The 20,740-nt window shown below is 42.7% G+C and overlaps 1 protein-coding gene across 1 annotated transcript in view; it reads right to left on the minus strand.

Moving 5' to 3' along the window:
* The window catches only part of SLC1A1 (solute carrier family 1 (neuronal/epithelial high affinity glutamate transporter, system Xag), member 1), an 87,142-nt gene that overhangs the window by 32,558 nt on the left and 33,844 nt on the right, over positions 1–20,740 (minus strand). The window contains exons 6-7 of the mRNA XM_015407462.1: positions 2,828–2,920; positions 1,156–1,270 (exon numbers count right to left, since the gene is read on the minus strand). Coding sequence (XP_015262948.1) covers positions 1,156–1,270; positions 2,828–2,920 — 208 coding nt within the window. The remainder of the gene's footprint in view (positions 1–1,155; positions 1,271–2,827; positions 2,921–20,740) is intronic.

A 20,740-nucleotide genomic window follows, 5' to 3' on the forward strand; every position in this document is an offset into this window, starting at 1 on the left:
TGACACTGTGGAAAAGGCAAGAGAATTCTTGCATCTTCATAGCTGTCTAGCAGATGTGGAAGAAGAAGAAGAAGAAAAAGACAGCCCCAAGGAGGGTGGCGGAGAAGGAGCGGAGCCATCTTATGGCGAAGAATTAGACTCAAACTTGGGGGCTGCGGCCCCAAAAATAGGCTATAAATTGAGGAAGACAAAGGATAAAAAATGAGTTGTTATAATTCTGAAGTTCTAAAAATGTTTAAATTGTGTTTTCTTAGGCTCTTTATGAAGTCATAGTAGGCAATTATTTTATTTACACTTGAGGTTTAATAGAAGGAGGATGAACATGGTCAATGGTTTTAAATGAGAACTTAGTTATATAAACATGTAATCTTTTTAAAGCTGTTTGTATGACACCCACTCTTGGGTTTTTAGAGGTTTCTTTTCTTTATCCCATAGTTTGTAGACCCTTCCCTATTTTTTCATGTAGTGTTTAGTTATAGAAAATGCAATAAAAAAAAAACACCCTTCAGGGGGCCAAAAAAGAAAAAAGAAAAAAGAAAAATGCTGCCAGAGGACAGGGTGCTGCTGTGATGTCAGTGTATTAGATAAAATCACCTCTTTCTCCCTCTTCCACTTGTGGGTTGTGTTAGCAGAAGAAGGAGAAAGGGGTGAATTTACTCAATTCCCCATTCTCATTGCAGTACTCCATCCTTCAATGCATTTTGCTTGTGAGGCTCTCTAGATTATCAGAAGGGTGTTCTGAGACAGGCTGCTCTTGGGGAATGGGGAAGGCTCTGCTAGCCACAAACTCTTCTTATGCATCCAATCCTGCATGTTTCTCTCTCTGCTCTGCAACATTTTCTTCCTTGATGTTTTAATGGCAACATCATTTTGCAAAACCAAGCAAAAAGTAAACGCGAACTTCCTTTCTGGGAAACAATGAGGATGTCAGGCAAACAAAGAAAGCTAATAAACTGCACCTGTTGTCCTGTCTATTTTCTCAATGAACATCTATTGTACCATTCTGCACTGCTATGTATATATTGCCTAAAGTTCTAGAGCATGGTACATTTGATCTGCCAAAGACTTAAGCATGGGTACATACCATAAAATTGGAACACTAGCATTCATTGTGTAATCTTTTTTTAGCAATAAAAGAGAACTTCAAATACTTACCTAATCAAGTCTAACATGGCATCCACTGTAGATACCTCAGGTGTGCTGCCCATTCTATCAATTTCTTCAGCATTCTGGGACACTCCTGGTTTGATGGTCACAACCAGTACAATCCCTGTAATTGAGGAAAAAACCCTTTATTCTGAATAATGGACGTCTTGCAGAAAGCCCCACTGTTCGTGTCTGCTGTGTGGGAAATGCCAGGCCAGCTGCACACCTTCCCTAGAATGAGAGTCGGACTCTTCCAGGATTGGTTATTATTATTCTCTGACTTGAAATGATCACATTACATCCTATATGGGAGATGGCGGCATCTGGTGCTGATCAGGACTGCCAATTGATAGGGTGTGAGCATAAGACATTTTATTAAATGTTGTGGCTGTCCATAGTAAGACTGTTGAGCTATCCTTGCCATGTCCAGTTCCCCCCAAACCCATAGCTTTCCATGCAGAATATTATCTTACCACACTACTTCAGAAAAGCACGTCACTTCTTAAAAATAAAACCTTTGCTATATTTTGTATAAAGAAATACCAGTGACAACTGGTCCAAATCTGTTCCCACACAAGTTAATATTCTTATGAAATGTCAGTGGAAGAAACAGCAGACATTATTATTCCCATGAGGTAATCCCACACAGAGGTAAAAGAAATATCTTCATCTGAAATTGTACACCGGGGGATGAAACATGCACATGGCCCTCTGGGTACAATATGAAGTGGCTTGGCAGTTTGTACTTATTTTCCAAGAATATGGGTTTGGTGGTGTGGTAAGAATTTTCAGAAATATAGAAGTGTTTGGGTTTAAAATGAACAAAATAGCTTATGAAATCCACATATGTATATCTGTATCTGCTCTTGCTAGCAAAACTGGCTTGACCTTTCTTTCACTGAAGATGTACTCAACATTCCATTCCCAGCCCCAGGGGTGTGTGAGAGTTTACAATAAGCAGCTGGCTTGGGAAGTGACAGAACCCCAATTTCCTAGGCAATAAGATATATGACCATTTGGGAAATTGGCAGACTTCAATCCATAGCTTTCATCTCTCTGATAACATCAAAGCACAGTTTATTCCCCTGATTCGGGAACACCTGGAAGAAACAATGACACTGTATCGATCCTGTGAACTTTTGTTGTGTGAAACCAAGGAAGGGATTTACAATCCCTACTTCTAGGAAACAATTTGTAATAGGCAATTTCCACCTCCAGATGCTAATAACACCTGATATGATCATCAAAAAGAACTCCTCCTTTGATCTGGGGTATAAATGGTTGTCAACCTCGTTGACTCTTGAAGGATCAGGGGAGAGACTTATTTCTCCTGAGAATTCGGAGTCAACCCGAGAGCCTCTCGTTAGCTGCATGCCATGGGGTGGGGGAAACTGCATGTTTATTTTTCTGTGTATTCTATCAAATGTTTAGGAATTAGGACTCTGAATGTTTTGCTATAATAAAGATGTTTTATTTTAAGAAGAGACTAGTGAATTCCAAGCTTGCACTTCTGCCTTTGGTAAGGGACAACACACAGGAGACACACGAACTGAGGGGGGGGAGTGTGGGTGACATGGGTAAACACGCTTTCACAGACATGTGCAGACACACACCCACACACCCAAAAATCTCACAACAGGTGGCAGTTAAGGATTATAAACATGACAGGATTGCATGTTACCTAGGATTACAGCTAGAATTGTAGTGAAGAAGTAGTATACAACTGCTCGCAAGCCAATCTTTCCAGAAACACTAGAATCCAAAGCAGCAACACCTATGGAGATGACCAAAATAAAAGGAAAACAAGCATTAGAAGCTAGTATGTTTATAAACAAATTCACTGTATCCTTCATCTTCACGGCATGAGAATTGTGTTTTCTGGATAGCACATGAAGATCTATCTTGCACAGCATTTCTATTTCTAGTAGCCACCGGACAGGAGCCTCAAGATTGCCCAAGCAGGACGTGAAGGTGACGGCTTTCAGCTGTTGCCACTGCCGACATCTGATAACGAAAGACATATTGTTTCTGAACATGGAGGTTCCCTTTAATTATAACTTCTAATGGTAAGCATTCCATACCCCAAAAGCATGTCATGGTCTAGTGGTTAGAGTGTTGGACTAGGATCTGGGACACCTAGATTCAAATCCCCACTCTGCCACAGAAACTTGCTTGGGATAGTCACATCCTAATCTACCTCAGAAGGTTGCTGTTTTGAGGATAAAATGTAGGTGAGGGGAATGATGTAAGGTATTTTGCATCCCCGCTAGGGAGAGAGATGGCATATAGATGAAGTTAATAAAATATCATTATGCCTAATAGCAAAATCCTGCTTCTTGTGTTGGTAATGAAAGAGGCAGAACAGGTCCAGGTACAAAGGTCGCACAGGCTCCTGAACAACCCTGACCACCATATTGAGGAAAAACTGGGGGGAAAGGAACAGACAGGGTTATGCATGCAAAGGCCCTACTGCCTACCTTGCTCTATAATGAGCTTGCTATGACAATCAAAATGGCAACCAAATTTTTGCCAGATTCTCTCAAGAGAATTCAGGTGCCATAGTGATTGCCTTAGCATCCTCAGCAGGAGTTCCTCTGTGGGGCCTTGGTGAAGAAGGGAGCATGGTGAGATGAGAAGGGTGAAACACAAGAACACATGAAGCTGCCTTAGACTGAATCAATCAAGTTCAGTATCGTCCAGTCAGACTGGCAGCAGCTCTCCAGGGTCTTAGGTAGAGGTCTTTCACACAATCTCCCACCTGATCCCTTCAACTGTAGATGCTGGGGATTGAATCTGGGACTTTCTGCATGCCAAGCAGATGCTCTACTACTGAGCCACCCCCCACCCCCCATGAATGAATGAAAAGCTTTGTGGTAAGAACAAATAGTGAATTTTGTCAGGGGAAGGTCAATGGGCCAATGTGAGGGGAAACAAGGAAGATGTGGGTTAGGGAGGAAAAGAAAATCAACAAAGGTCTGTCAGAGGGGGTACCGTAGGCCGTAGAAAGAGGTTGACAGGCAGTTTATTGGTAGAATATGGTGATGCAGTAGGGATGGTAAAGTATGGGGGGAAGGAGACAGAATTAAGGGGAGAAGACAAGAAGAAGGGGACAGAGGGTGAAAGGAAAAATAAAACAGGTAAGTTTCTAATCTACATCTAAGTATAGCAGCAAATATATTATTATGAATTATACTGTGATTGTTGTGAGCTTCATGAATAATAGTTTTAAAATGGCCAGTAATAAGATACACAACAGGCTTGTAGAGCTCAAATCCCTCACAGTGAAGAAATTCCCATGTAATTAAACAAATGGATCCAAGCTCCTCAGGTATTGGGGGGGGGGTCATGCATGCCTATCTTCAGGGTATTACACTTATGGATCTGTGGACTGGAGCCATCAGCTTGTATCCTACCACTCCTATGACGGATTCTTCCAAACTAAGACTTCCTCTGACTTAAGTGGCTCTTGGAGAAAGACTCCTTAGTTTGGACAAAGTCTTTACGTCTGTTTATCTGGGGAAGCAAGAGGCATTGAAAGGTAAGAGAAATGAGAGAGTGACTCAAATGGCAATTCATATGTTATAAAAATTCATGTGATAGACTTATGGATTGTCAACAATCATGCACTTGGAATTCCATTCTGGGAACTCCATTTCCAGGCATATGGGCAACCAATTTGTAATGGGACCAGAGACTGCATGGAGAAGCTCCCATATCATGTACTGTTTTCTGCACATGAAATGACCAATGAACTTCTCCCCCTGTGTGCTCTGGCACTGTCCCCTATATGGAAAGCCTGCTCACTGCGTTTCCCAATCATAATGGGGGGCTCAAATACCTGGGAACTGAGTTTCCACCATGGAACTCCAGAAGGACATTTGATCCAAAGTCCTCATGGTGGCCAGGTGCTCCCCATGTGTGGAAACATGCCTGACAGGACCTCAATAAAGCAGAAAAATCAACATTTGGCTATGTCCACGCTATACAACATTTTCCTGGTTGGTATTTCTGTACAAAATATTGTGTCCAGTTACATTGCTGGTTCATGGATTTGGGGACAGGTCTCATTTTATATAACTCAGTTGTTCTTTGCTGGTGCTGGGAGATGGGAGAGGAGAGAGTTTTAAAGCAAACATCTTTGACAAAACATTTCTCCTCAGAAAAGGAAATTTTAGGCACCATAAACCAACTATATCTTTCATTGCTTCTCAAACAGAGATATTTTTTTCCAGTCTAGCTGAAATTTGGGAAGTAGGTTCCCTTGGGCAAGGGAACCCTGAGAATTTCATCTTAGTTTACTAGTGACAGGTAAAGTAACTGGTGGGAATGTATTTCCCATTTAATATAAATGCCACTCAAATACAATAATGACCCCAAACATATGACATAATGAAATTAAATACCCAACATTTTTAATGAAGAAAATGAGCCAAGGTCAAATATTTCTGTGCATATCCTTACAAATTCCTGGTTGAGATGTTAATTAAACACAATATAGCAGAGGAGGGGGTAGAGAAGAAGGAAGCAAGCCTAAGCAGGTCTACTTAGAAGTAAGCCGCATTTTATTCAATGAGACATATTCTTAGTAAAGTTTCCTTATAAAGCCAAAGAGAAGAAAAAAGAAAGAGAAATGAAATATACAAAAGTGGCTATAGAAGCAAGAAAAACAAAAATGGAAACCCTGATCTTGAAACGATGAGCACTGCCATAAAAACTTCCATTAATTCTAAGCAAATGGATTTGTGTACAACTGATATTGCATTCAATGTGAAGCTTCTCATTTGGGATATTTTTTGAAAACATGAAAGCAGTTCTCCCTCTCTTAATGTCCCAGTTAATCAGTAAACAATTCTGTTTGAGAACAGCTACCCAAGTACTTCAGTCTGTTTTTAAAAATTGTTAATATTTTAAGTGAGAAAAACATAGATAAAGCTATTATGTTAGAACTGCTGAATCTCAGAAGAATCTTAAGGTGATATAATTTAATGTGCACGATTACATTATATGCCAATTGTCTATATTCATAGTTAAATAATCTTGTGCTAATACTTCAATAAGAACATAACAGAAGTCAATGTTGGATCAGGCCAATGGCCCATCTAGTCCAACACTCTTGTCACACAGTGGCCAAAAATACCAGGTGCCATCAGGAGGTCCAGCAGTGGGGCCTGGACACTAGAAGTCCTCCCACTGTTACCCCCCCCCCAAGCACCAAGAATACAGTGCATCACTTGCTCCATCCTGAGACTTCCTATCTATACCTTGTGGCTAATAGCCACTGATGGACCTGCTCCATATGCTTATCTAATTCCCTCTTGAAGCTGTCCATGCTTGTAGCCGCCACCACCTCCTGTGGCAGTAAATTCCATGTGTTAATTTTCCAACAGGTAACACTCTTCCAATAGGTAACCTAGTGTACACTCTTTGGACTTCTTTTTATATAAAAGCAGCTTCATGCTGAAGCACAGGAAATCCATCCAGCATGAAGATTTAGTGCTTGCCACCCTATCATGCTGCTGCTAGGAGCTGTTTCTTACCATGCTCTGGCGCAGATGTTGCTTTTATTCAGATGCACTGGGATTTCCTTCCCAGCCCTGCATATTAATCCCACACAAAAGGACAAATATGCTACTACAGGTAGGCTCTTCTGTCCCTGTTCTTCAAGGTATCCCATCTGGCTTTACCACTTGCCACAATATCCCACACTGTGCAAATCTGTGTTATCTTTCAAGGTTCCTGTGGAAAAAATGTACTAGAATCTTATATAAGGAGGCTGGAGAGGAACTTGCCATGTCCCTGTGTCTGGTGTCAGCATCAAGCCCTGAACCAGCAGAACCCCATCCCCCAGATGCACCAGGATTGCACGGGAGTGAGTTGGGTCCTGATGCCAGCCCCAAAGCCATGGACTCACCCGCAGGCAGTGAGGGGTGGAGCATGCAAGGAGGCAGTGATTGTGTCTGCCATACAGTAAGAGATGGTGGCTGGGAGGCAGGCGCTGTGACAGCAGGCTTGGGAACACTGGGTGAAGGTGGCATCTGGTGTTGCAGCAGTACCACCGCTGAATAGAAGGCCCCTGGAGCCTCAGCTATCCAGGCGAATGCCTGCCTCTCTGGCAGAACTAGCATTACTCCCCCCCCCCCCGGGCAGGAGCCAGCTGACAACCAGGAGCAATGGTGGTCGGGTCAGGGAAACACAGGGGAGGGGTGGTTGGAGGGAAGGAGTCTGCAGCCCAGGCAACTACTGGGGGTAGCCCCAGAGAGTGGCACCTGGGTGATCCCAACAGATGTAGGAACACAGAAGAGGGCCAGGCTGCGGATAGGTTGGGCTGGGGATGGCAAACTCCAGGTGGGAACAAAAGGAGGTTCCCTGGAACAGGCTGGGGAGGAAGGAGCAGCTGGTGACACTAGGCTGTGAGGTGGTCACGTCCAGCCAGGAGGAAGAGGAAACAGTTGATGCAACCCCCTCCTCTCCCATTCTGAGGCCTGGGGAACCTCCCACCACGCAGAGGACAAGATGGCAGAGTGCAGGCCACCTCGGGGGGAGCAAGTGGGGCCTCACACCCTGCCTCAAAAGATTAATGTTGCTGCCTCTTTACAGCCAGGAGACCGTAGTCTGTAGAGGAGTGTTGCTGGTCTCCCCTGAACTATGAGCAGGTCTCCATGCAAAGTTGTACATCCCACTTTGTGTTATGACTGGCTGCTCCAACATGCTGGCCTTAAACAGTTCAGCATTTTAAAACGATCCCCTACAGTCCCAGAACTTAATCTGACAAAATTTGCTAGATCTGATCCCCAAAACAAGATTTTAATTGAACGTCACTCAGTTCTAGATTATGCAAGATAACAGTGATAGAATTTGTGCCTCTGAACACGTGAGGAAGGCATATTCTCATATTGTGGGGGATCTTGGTTGGTCTCCCACAATACGAGAATAAGGTGCATGCCTTCCAGGGTACGTCTTTCAGACAGACTTGAATTCTACCACCTCTCTTTTTAGAAACTAACCACTGCTGCAATCTGAAAGTCATCACTCAATGTAAATCAAGAGATATCCCTCATCCCTTTCTTAGAGTTTTCAGCAACGCCAGAACAAGTCACCCAGTTATTAGAGGGAGACTGACATATTCCATTTCTTCTTTCATTCCATTTAGCCCACACAATAAATTGATCATTAAACAGAATCAGCAAATGCCTGGCCTGTTTAACTGCTTCTGCCAACACTGCTATATTTGATGATCATGGCATAAATCCTTTCCTTACAGTGATTGATTTCATACTGCATACTTGGCCTGTTCCCAAGACAGACAATGGGTTGTTGTTGTGCTTGCATGAGATATAGACAGCAGAGACAAAAGTCCTGTCTTCAAGCAACTGAATCACTTCCTTTGCCACACTTTTAAAGAGTGTGGTTAGTTTTTTTACCAAACACAAACAAATACTGAAACTGCATGTGGACAAAGGTCTGTTTCATATAATCACCTCGGGGGCATTGTTTGGCAAAGTAGCTGATCTTTTAAAGTATTGGTTACACTATCAACTTTTTAGTAGAGTTACATGGTCAATTGGCTACACAATGGGAACAAGCCTAAGCAGTTCTACTCAGAAGAAAGGGGCTTACTCCTAGGAAGGTATTCTTAGGCCCCAGTAACATGTGCCCGAAAACACGGGGGGGGGGGGGGCAGAGGTATTTGCAGCACTGCAATTAGCTGCACGACAATGCGATCAGATGCGTCGGTGGCAACCCACGGTTCCGGGTCTCGGCATGTGTGCAGCGACGAAGATGGCCGGAGGGAAAAGCCGCGCCGGCATGATCACACCAAAGGAGTCTGGAGGCAGCCCGTGGCAAACTGTTTGCTACTACCTTCGAGGAGGTTTTTTTTATCGCGCATTTTCGGCGGCATGCCATGGGTTGGCCACGGGTGCACTTCGCTTGCCAGATGTTGTGGTGTGATCGTGCCCGGAAAATCCGCCATCCAATCATGGCTCTCCCCTCTGCGGCAAATTCGCCATGTGAACAGGGCCTTAGTACTGCAGCAGAGCATCCGATGTATAGCCTCTTCCTAGCAAAGTCAACAATCACAGCAATGAAGATGGGTAATGGTTATGCTTATATCTTAGATGATAGTTGCCCCTATAGCAGAATGTGTTATACCACAACAGCCACAAAATATCAGTGTGATGAGAATGGACTGTGATCCAGTATGATTGCTTAGCCCCTTTCCCCAGACTACGGTCTCCTACGACACATGACCAATACTGGCGTGCCAAACTGGATTGCATTTGATGTATTATTTATCAACTTGCAGCATGGTCATAACCCCATGAAACATTAACAGGAATAGAATTTTTATTAAAAGGTGAAAGATTTTTACGATCTGAAGAGAAACCAGGCGGCAAGGATATTGTATGTCAAATACTGGAAGACTCAAGAAACACCAACTAAACAGGAATATATTAATAAACTTTTAGAAGCGGCGGAAATAGATAAATTAACCATGGAAATGAGAGGCATGAAGAAATGGACATTTCAGAAAACCTGGAAGAGACTATATGACTGGTATAATGTGAATGGAGTTAAAGATTAAGCTGATATGGCAGAAATAATATTTGAGGATGTAGTAACATATAATAATGGAATTAGAGAATACTAACAAATATTAGAGAATAATGAAGCGATGGATTAGGTGCAGTAACAAACTGTAATAAGTCTCTTGGTTTATATGTTGTTTGTTGTAGTTGTCTATGTCTGTGTTTAGGAATATAAGAAAACAATAAAAGTGTACCTTCAGGTACTTTAAAAACAACAACCAGGAATAGAATTTTTGTTTTTGTGCTTGCCAGTGTTGTTACATTACTATCCTCTATGCATGCTAAATGATACCAACCACTCAAATTGAACCAAGGATATCACCTTGGTTCTGAGAAGTCCAACTAATCAAAATCTGCACAGTATCTAGAACACTGCTTACTTTCCTATTTTATTTCCTAATTGATGCTGGGGGAACAAAAAAGAGTAATGCGAAGGAGAAAGGCATTCCAAGAGAGTACTATATAAAAGTAAATACATTTTAAAATTGTATCAAGCACTATCCCCTACAGTACCTTTTACTAAGCCAGTTTTAGTAGCCTGTAAAAGTTTCCCAGCATCATGTTGGAGATATCACAGATTTCACTTCATATCAAAATTACTGTTTTGTGAAGGGCAATGTTAACTTCGTTTCACCTGTGTCCCAGCTCTTAATGGTAGCAGCTTCCTCAAATCTTTTCACTTCTACCGATTTTACTAAGATTTATCCAATCATAAGAAATATATTTCTGGGGAAGAAGAAGAAGAAGAGATTGTATTTATACCCTGCCCTTCACTCGGAGTCTCTGAGCGGCTTACAATCTCCTTTCCCTTCTCCTCCCCACAACAGACACCCTGTGAGGTAGGTGGGGCTGAGAGAGCTCTGACAGAAACGGCTCTTTTTCAGCTCTTGTCAGAACTATGGCTTGCCCAAAGTCATCCAGCAGGTGCAAGTGGAGGAGTGGGGAATCAAACCCAGTTCTCCCAGATTAGATAATGTGAGGGAGACTTTATTATATACGCATGAGTAGTACTTCTGTGCCTTAACCTAGATAACCCAGGCTAGCCCGATCTCATCAGATCTCGGAAGCTAAGCAGGGTCAGCCTTGCTTAGTATTTGGATGGGAGACCACCAAGGAAATCCAGGGTGGAAATGCAGAGGCAGGCAATGGCAAATGACCTCTTAATGTCTCTTGCCTTGAAAACCCCATGGGTCACCATAAGGCAGCTAAGACGTGATGGGGAAAAAAACAAAAACAAAGAATTTTTGTATTTCTAAAGACTGTAACCTGCCCTGAGCCCTTTTTGGCACAGAAAGCTACAAATCTAAATAGGTAATAATACATGAATAAATGAATTTGGCAGCATATAAAAGAAGCAGATTATCTATCTCCAATAAATCATAACCCAGACACTTTTGTCAATTGATTTTTAATGCTTCATAGTCAGACTTTTTTAGAAAAATAAAATGAATTTATTTAAAATTGTAGTACGTTGAATGAGAAATATTAAAATTAATTCTCATGCTGTCTTTTAAATGGATTCTCCTATGATGAAAGGAAAGCTTGCCATACCATGGAAGGGCGTATGTAAACCATATGCTTTATTCATTCGATAGCTTCTCAAGAAAACCAAAGACAAGATGAGGAAAACCTGCAGGAATTTTAAGAGGCTCCTCAATAACAGTGCCTTTAAGAGATGTGTACAATCAAGATGTGGAATCAGGTGATACTTGATACCTTCTCTGCCTTACAGAACAAAAGTAATCCTTTCTCCTAAATTATACTAGGTAGTCCCAATTACCAGTTCCTGGTATGGCCATCTTCCAGATTTGGAAACTACTGGACCATACACCTAATGTATTTTTGCCACTATCCACCCCAAATATTCTAGTCAAGACTAGCTTGAAAGTTAGTATGTGACAGCAAATGCACATTCACGTCTCTTTTATTTGCTTGGGCTGGAGTGTTGTAATGTGGTACATATTATGTGTTAAATAACTGCAGATTGCTAGTCTTACATACATCCTTACCTAGACACCTCATTGTGCTTACCATTTTCTTTTTATATAGCATAGATGCAACTACAGCGAGCACAGCTACTGGTGCATGTGTGTAAAAGTGCAGGAAGAAAGTATATGCACATAAGACAGCTACTGGCTGATGTTTCCTATTGTTCTTATTGCATTAAAGTATGTAGTCCACATTGAGTCTATATGAGATTATATGAGACTATAAATGAAGTAAATAAACAAATAATCATTGTCCTAGTATGAACAACAGACAACAGTCCCAAGAGAGAGAAAAATGTGCATTTTAGCTGATAAGAATGCAGGAATATTTGTTTATTGAGTTAAGGTATTTCCCAACCACCTTTCCACATAAAGTGTTCAGGTGGCTTATAATATTCAGACAAAAATCACTAAATAACATAAAACAATCTTAAAAAAGCATAGGGTCAAATAATAAAATATAAAACAACTTCACCATCCCTATTTAATCTACTTCAAAGGCCTTCTGGAAAAGAAAAACGTTCAATTTACCCAGGCCTATATGAATGGCACCAACACTTCCTGAGGGAAGCATTTCTACAGTTCAGGTGAAGTTGCTGAAAAAGCCCTCCCACAGCTCTTGGCAAACTGAACTTCACACAGGGTTCAGGCAGGTTTACAAGTGGTCCTTCAACCCTGAACCCAGAGTATTTAGGGCTTTAAAGATTAAGATAGCTCCTTAAATTGAGCTTCCACATAATTCTGCCTTAAACTGAGTCAGACCACTGGTCTCTCAAGGTCACTGTTATCTACCCTGATTGGCAGTAGGTCTCCTAGGTTTCAGGTAGAGGTATTCCACATCACCTACTACCTGATTCTTTTAACTGGAGGTGCTGGGGATTCAACCTGGGACTTTCTGCAGGCAAAGCAAATGCTCTACCACTGAGCCTCGGATACTAAGAAAAAAAATGGCAGTCAATGCGGCTGTAATAATACTGACTTTATATGGTTGCTGTGGTTCATCGTTTACTGACAATGGTTTAGTACACTCCACAGCCCCCCTGGATTTTTCTGGGAAGGATAAACAGACATGTTTTTCATTAGCATGCTAATGGCACTTGGCTCTAAATCTCTGATCTCTCCAAGGGGCTTAATGAAAATGTTAAAAAGCATAAGGAACAAGACTGATCGGCCACTGGCCAAAGGGCACAGCACAAGTTCCCCCAATATCACTGTGACAGGCAGACTACAGAAATGTACCTCACAGACACATATCAGCTGATCAGAGCAGTGCTCTGAACCAGCCAATGGGAAAAATTAAGATCTGAGAGGGGTAGGTTGCTAGTCAGAAAAAGAGACTGACCGTCAGGTTTTGAGGAATCAGTCTAACAGAAATGTGAAATACAGATCTGAGGGGATCTCAGATCTTTGGTTAAGTGTTCTTGTTGAGGGAACTGGATGTAAAAAGGTGTTACAGTAGGCCAGCAGCATTTTGCTGGGCCTGGTGTGTAACTGGCAGCAGAATGCTGTGGTGGTACCTTATAAACCTGTCTGAGAGAATGTTTTCCTAAGGTATGTACTATATAAATCCTATCACCCCCAAACTCCCAATTGTGTTACTCTTCCACCTTAAATAAACTTTATTCTTGCTAAGCTTTTAAAAGAAACCACCATGTGCCTGTCAGTTTTACCTCAGCTGTCAATCCAGACTTGGGTAATGTTATGTACGTGGACCACCACTAGGGGTCCGCGGCACAGGCAGGAGCTTGGCTCCCTTGAACAATAGGAACATAGGATCCTAGTTCCCCCCAGCCCCAACCAATAGCCACTTTGGTGGGAAATTCAAACCCTCCAATGGACTAGGGGTGTGCTGGGTGGGTGTGTATATAGTTGGCCTTGCAGGGCCGTTTGAGTAGTCTGATGTTAAGTATAATAAACGTGTGAAAACGCATGTCGTCGTCCGAGTCCTCCATGCGGCAAACCCAGTACTTCTCATGTAAGTTACACTTAGGCCCCTAGAACCCAGTTCTTTCTCTTTTAATTTGCACCTAGGAGCCCTGTGCAGTGGGGTACGCAGGAATTTGTATAGTAACAGGTAGGAAATGTCCTGCATGAGGATGTGGCCAGCCTCCAGGAAACTGTCACAACCATCTTCTGGAATCTGCCCTCCAGGAAAAAGTAAAGCCAGCATAACACTGAATACAGCAGCAACACTATGGATATCAACGTCCTTCTGCAAAACAGTCATAATAAGACTTCACCACATAGTACTAGTGATTTTTTGTGACAAAAATACATGAAGTACCTATGTTCCTATTTCAAGCAAGTTCTGTCCATTTCCTTCCTATTTGATATTAAGTTAGAATAGCTGATTGTTCAATTCACTATTTTACAATCATATTTACTTTCTAATAATACTAAGAATTACAAGGTTCAGTCATTTCCTTTAACAGTAAACTTTTGTTCATGGATCCCAGGAAACATCATTTTTTTAAAATTATCATAGATAGCTGCTTAACGGCTCCTGACATTAGAAGACAGCTCTGGTTTGATTACTGCACTCCAAGCAATAATTTATGTTGAAGCAGTTCCTTTGTTTTAGGCATGGGAATCGATATGAATATAATTATGTCCAGCAGCTCCTAAAAGTCTATTTATATTTTTTCAGTGTTAAATAGTTGTATAGTGCCAGGGCCGCAGCCAGAAAATTTTTGGTGGAGGGCCACCGGGGGGCGTGTGCCTATGTCACTTCCAACATCACAAATAAATTATCCAGAAATTTCTCACAGTGTTGCTCTTTCTCTTCCTTTCTGTAACTTGTGGCTCACACACATTTCCTTCTGTAGTTTACTCATGCAGCTTCCCCCACTTTCTCCCTGCTTCCCCCTTGAAAACCTCAGGCAGGCATCCAGTTCCTTCAGAGAAGGGGTGGGGGAGCCATGGATGGTGGACTTTGGCTGCAGTGTAGCCCTTTCCATGGTGGTTAGGGCTGAGCAGGGAATGGGGTGTTCCTGTTGGACTCACCCACAGCTTCTCCCAGGCTTGCAGGCAGGAAGCGACTCTCAGTACAGCCAGTTCCAAACGTCCTGAAATGCTGCAGAAGGGCAAAAGAGATAGGCAAGCTTTCCCTGGCAGGGGACAGTAAGTGCAGCGCAGGCAGGAGACAATGGCCCTCCCTGGAGCCTCACTATGCCTGCACAGCCAGCAGAGCATGATCTGCCTGTGCAGCCAGCCTCCTGCCCACTCTCTGCTACCACAGGGCTGCAAAAAAAGAGACGTGGCAGCTCATGCGGGCTTTGGAAGGATGGGAAGAGAAGGGGGGAACCAGGAGGGATGGGACTCTCAGTACAGCCAGCTGCAAATTTCCTGAAATGCTGCAGGAGAGTGAAAGAGGAGGGCAGTAAGTGCAGCACAGCCCCAGAGCCTTACTGTACCTCCTGCAGCCGGCCTCCTGCCCTCTCCCTGCTACTATAGGGCTGTGAAAAAGAGATGCGGCAGGTCATGTGGGCTCAGGAGGGATGGGAGGAGAGGGGGAACTGGGAGGGATGGGCAGTGAGGAGGCAGGGCACTTTAGGCAGGGGGTGTTGTCCTCAAATGCCCCCCAGCTACAGGCCTGTATGCTTTACACTATTATAAGTCCACTGAAGTCAATAAACGTAGGAAGGTGTAAGTCTACTTAGGATGGCTGGGATCCAAAGAGCATCTTGAGCTAGGGTTTCCATCTTCATGGTGGAATTCGTCAAGTTTATTCCTTCTACACAGCTAGATGTGAAGAAAATCTGGGGGGGGGATTTTCCCCATGGACTTTTTCTATTTTTCAAATGCAAAAATTGAGAAATTTGGGGGAACACTAAAAAAAACACAACTTTATGAAATATTTTATTCTGTAATCAGTGAAATGCTTTTTAAGACAAGGTTTTACTCATTCAAAAATGTGTAGCATGAAAATTTTTATGCAAGACTATCTAGGGCATTAGATAATGAAAATTCCTATGCATATGGTAACCATATGTAACATACTTTCAAGGATATGTGTATTGTTTAAATGTGAATAGTTTTGGTAACAGTTAATAAGCTATAATATGCTTTGTTAATAATACATAAAGAAAGAGCTCAGTATTTGCACTCTTAAAGTTGATATTATCTAAATATGGCAGCAATCATTTTGTGACTCTATAAAACTGTCCAAACCACTCTCTGTTTGCTAAAAATTTGCTTTCTAATTTCAACTCTTCTTTTTTCCTACCTGTCAGATGGCAAAAATTAATATACATGTACTAAGTTGCGGCTGTGTGCAGCTCCTTCCCAAGTAGTAGGTATATGTGCAATTCTGCTTGCAAAAAACTAAGGCATCATACTTTTAAATTCCATTAATATGCCAATAGTACAATTCTATATGTTATAAACGATGCATTTTATGCTTTTAAAGAAGGAAAATATGTTTAGGGCCGATAGGAAGGTAAGTATTTAAAAAATATCAATTTCCCCCACAATTTTTGTTTTTTCCCCCAGAGGAAAAAAAATTCCTGGGGGAAAAGATTCCTCCATGCCTTCTAAATTTCTACCTGGAGTCCCTCCTCCCCACAAAGTTCTCCTCATCCTCAGTAGTAGTTTATCAGGAAATGTTTGTGTGTATTACAGTCCTGTACCCCTGAAAGGAAATCTTAATAATTCTATAGAATGCATGAAAGCTCTCATACAATTACTAGCATCCAGACATTATTAATATGCATGATGGTTATGATTATTCATGTTTATTATTTATGAATAATTTTTGACTCAGTAAAATATTATAAGCCGCATAGACATTCTTAAAATAGCATTTTTACGCAGTCAAAATTATTCACAGATCAGTCAAGGAAAGGTTGCTTTGATGTACCATAAGACTTCTCATGTGTTGTGTATTCACTAATCACAGGATCACTCTCAAGAGTCCATGATGCTGTCGTGCCTCCAGCAAAGAATGAGAAGGACAGAAAATTGACCTTAGCAGGTAAGATGAGAATAGGCAAGAATTTTATTGCAGTTAGTGTACAGGCTTGCTAATCCTTGTCAGAGTTTCTCTGTTGTTCTTTTTAATTAACTTCTCTGAATTTGCTGTAGTTTGGCTTGTATCTGAATTTTAAAAATGCAATAAATGCTGAAGAGATGTTAATATGCTCATCTCTTCTCATGTTTTAGATTAAAAGTTTTAGTTAGATATTTATATTTGAAAAAATTAATATAATACATTGTGTTATATATATAAAGGGCAATGCCAAGGAATGTTCAAACTATCGCACAATTGCACTCATATCACACGCTAGCAAGGTCATGCTCAAGATCCTACAAGCTAGGCTTCAACAGTACGTGGATAGAGAACTACCAGAAGTACAAGCTGGGTTTCGAAGAGGTAGAGGAACTAGAGATCAAATTGCCAACATTCGCTGGATTATGGAGAAAGCAAGAGAGTACCAGAAAAATATCTACTTCTGCTTCATTGACTATGCTAAAGCTTTTGACTGTGTGGATCACAACAAACTATGGCAGGGCCTTAAAGAGATGGGAGTACCAGACCACCTCACATGTCTCTTGAGAAACCTGTATAAGGGCCAAGAAGCGACAGTTAGAACCGGATATGGAACAACTGATTGGTTCAGCATAGGAAAAGGAGTACGACAAGGATGTATACTGTCACCTTGCTTATTTAATATATATGCAGAGTACATCATGCGAAATGCTGGCCTGGATGAATCACAAGCGGGAATTAAGATTGCTGGGGAAAAGATCAACAACCTCAGATATGCAGACGATACCACTCTGATGGCAGAAAGTGAAGAGGACCTTAAGAGCCTCTTGCTCAGGGTAAAAGAGGAGAGCGCAAAAGTGGGCTTGAAGCTCAACATCAAAAAAACTAAGATCATGGCATCCGGCCCCATCACTCCTTGGCAAATAGAAGGGGAAGTCGTGGAAGTGGTGACAGACTTCACGTTCCTGGGATCCCAGATCACCGCAGACTGTGACAGCAGCCATGAAATTAAAAGACGCCTGCTCCTTGGGAGGAAAGCGATGGCGAACCTAAACAGCATGATAAAAAGTAGAGACATCACCCTGCCAACAAAAGTCCGCATGGTCAAAGCAATGGTATTCCCAGTAGTCATGTATGGCTGCGAGAGTTGGACTATAAGGAAGGCCGAGTGCCGAAGAATAGATTCTTTTGAACTATGATGCTGGAGAAGACTCTTGAGAGTCCCTTGGACTGCAAGAAGATCAAATCAGTCAATCCTAAAAGAAATCAACCCTGACTGTTCCCTGGAAGGCCAGATAATGAAACTGAAGCTCAAATACTTTGGCCACCAAATGAGAAGGGAGCACTCACTGGAGAAGACCCTGATGCTGGGAAAGATTGAAGGTCAAAGAAGACGGGGATGGCAAAGGATGAGATGGTTAGACAGTGTCATCGATGCAACGAACATGAAATTGAGCCAACTTCAGAGGACGGTGGAAGACAGGAGGGTCTAGCGGGAGCTGGTCCATGGGGTCGCGAAGAGTCGGATACTATGCTATACGTTGACAAGTTTGAACTTCGAACACTATCTTCTGATTCTTTTCACTTTCATCAGGTTTTTAATGGGCTCCTGAACTGAAGTGGAACAGGTACACCTGATTTTAGGCCTGTGCAATAAGGACAAAATGCTTCCTGCCCATATTTTGGCTTTGCAACTTTGTCAAGCAGCCAGATTTGATTAAACAGCAATGTACTTTACCACACTACCTGCATGGTCCTTAATTGTCTGAGACTGCATCAGGAAAAACTCCTGTTTTAAAAATAATGCCACTGAAATGGGAGATCAAGAAAAAAAATCACTGCAAAAAGGACATTAAAAAGATGAGCAAAAGAGGCAATTCAAGACACCTCCTGCCTCCCCGTGCAACACTGTTTTTCAAACCCCCAAAACGAAAATAATTAGAGTTCAATATAAAGATAATTAAAAGAACAGTCTAGACGGTAGGCATGTGCATTTGGAACATAACTAACCAAACACTAATCCGAAGGAAACTACATCTGTCTTTTTGTTATTTGGCCAGATCTGCCCATTTCTCTGGCAACATCACAATCCCTGTTGCTGAACTGTTTCAATTTCCATTAATCTTTTGTTGTTGTTGTTCAGTCGCACAGTCGAGTCCGACTCTTCGCGACCCCATGGATCAGATCACGCCAGGTCTTCCTGTCTTCCGCCGTCCTCTGAAGTTTGCTCAACTTCATGTTCATTGCATCGATGACACTGTCTAACCATCTCATCCTTTGCCATCCCCGTCTTCTTTGACCTTCAATCTTTCCCAGCATCAGGGTCTTCTCCAGTGAGTGCTCCCTTCTCATTTGGTGGCCAAAGTATTTGAGCTTCAGTTTCATTATCTGGCCTTCCAGGGAACAGTCAGGGTTGATTTCTTTGAGGATTGACTGATTTGTTCTTCTTGCAGTCCAAGGGACTCTCAAGAGTCTCCTCCAGCACCATAGTTCAAAAGAATCTATTCTTCGGCGCTCGGCCTTCCATATAGTCCAACTCTCGCAGCCATACATGACTACTGGGAATACCATTGCTTTGACCATGCGGACTTTTGCTGGCAGGGTGATGTCTCTACTTTTTATCATGCTGTTTAGGTTTGCCATCGCTTTCCTCCCAAGGAGCAGGCGTCTTTTAATTTCATGGCTGCTGTCACAGTCTGCGGTGATCTGGGATCCCAGGAATGTGAAGTCTGTCACTACTTATGGTGTGTTTAACTTTCTTATTTCTCTCTCTCTCTTGATATGTAACGCTGACACCAGGAATTTAATTCCAATCCTATTAATATTTCCCAAGGTACTATGCCCAAGCTCTAAGGCTCCTTCATGGGACTATGTGGTCCTGAAGATGAGACTGTTGTATTGTAATAGCATATAACTCTAGGTTTTCATAAAACAAAATAAAACTTTATTTGTACAAGAAGCGTATTATCAAAATAGTCAGTTTAGCACTAAAAGACTTAAATGACTTCTCTTTCTGAGGCACTAGGCTTCTAAACTTTTTTCTGAAGTAATCAGCACCTATCCTAAATGTCATATACTGCCTCTTTATATTCAGTACTAGGAGTAAAGCCCGTTGTGAAAGCAATACAACGGGACCTAGAAAGAGGCTCTGGGGGAGTGCTCTGGCTTTGGGCAAACAGTGTCAATTTGCTGTGGTGACCTCAGCAGGGTATAATGACAGAGTCCACTGTTTTCTCCAGAGGAACTGATCTCTGCTACCTGAAGAGCAGTTGTAATTGTGAGTGATCTGTAGCCCTCACCTGGAGATTGGCAGCAATTGTTACCCAGGACAAAATGGCTGGTTTGGAGGGTGGAGTCTATGGCATTCTACCTGTCTGAGGTCCCACCCCTCTGCAAACCCCACCCTCTCCAGGCTCCACCCCTCAAATCCCCAGGAATTTGTCAGCATGTAGTTGGCAACCCCATCTCCTTCCCAGCTAGCCACCAACCTACCATTATCTGCCCCTTTGACTTCAGCTGACTTCTGCCCTCCCTTCTGCAGAGCAGTTGTAATACTGAGTGCTCTCCAGCCCTCACCTGGAGATTGGCAACAATGGTTCCCTATGTGAGACTGACTGGTTTGGAGGGTGGAGTCTATGGCAGTGTACCTGTCTGAGGTCCCACCCCTCCTCAAACCTCACCCTCTTCAGGCTCCATCCCTCAAATCTCCAGGAATTTCCCATCTGGAGTTGGCAACCCTATCAGGACTGGCCCCAATGTGTTTTCTCCCAAAGGCCAAAGTAGGTGACAGGACCAAGCTTAGTTGCCTACCAACAGGCACTGAGGGGAATGTAGGGTTGCCAGCTCTAAGGAGGGAAATACCTGGAGGTTTGGGGGGTGGATTCTGTAGAGGGCCGGGCGACGGAGGCATCGGCCTTCTGTCGCCCGCCTTGCCCCCCCAATCTCGGCCCGGGCACCCGCGGCTCCCACCAGCGGCCGCCCGACTCCAGACTCCCCCGCGGCCACTCCAGCCAGGCGACGGAGGCATCGGC

This window comes from Gekko japonicus, unplaced genomic scaffold (genome assembly GCF_001447785.1).
Source record: "Gekko japonicus isolate JY-2015 unplaced genomic scaffold, Gekko_japonicus_V1.1 scaffold667, whole genome shotgun sequence".
NCBI lineage: Eukaryota > Metazoa > Chordata > Lepidosauria > Squamata > Gekkonidae > Gekko > Gekko japonicus.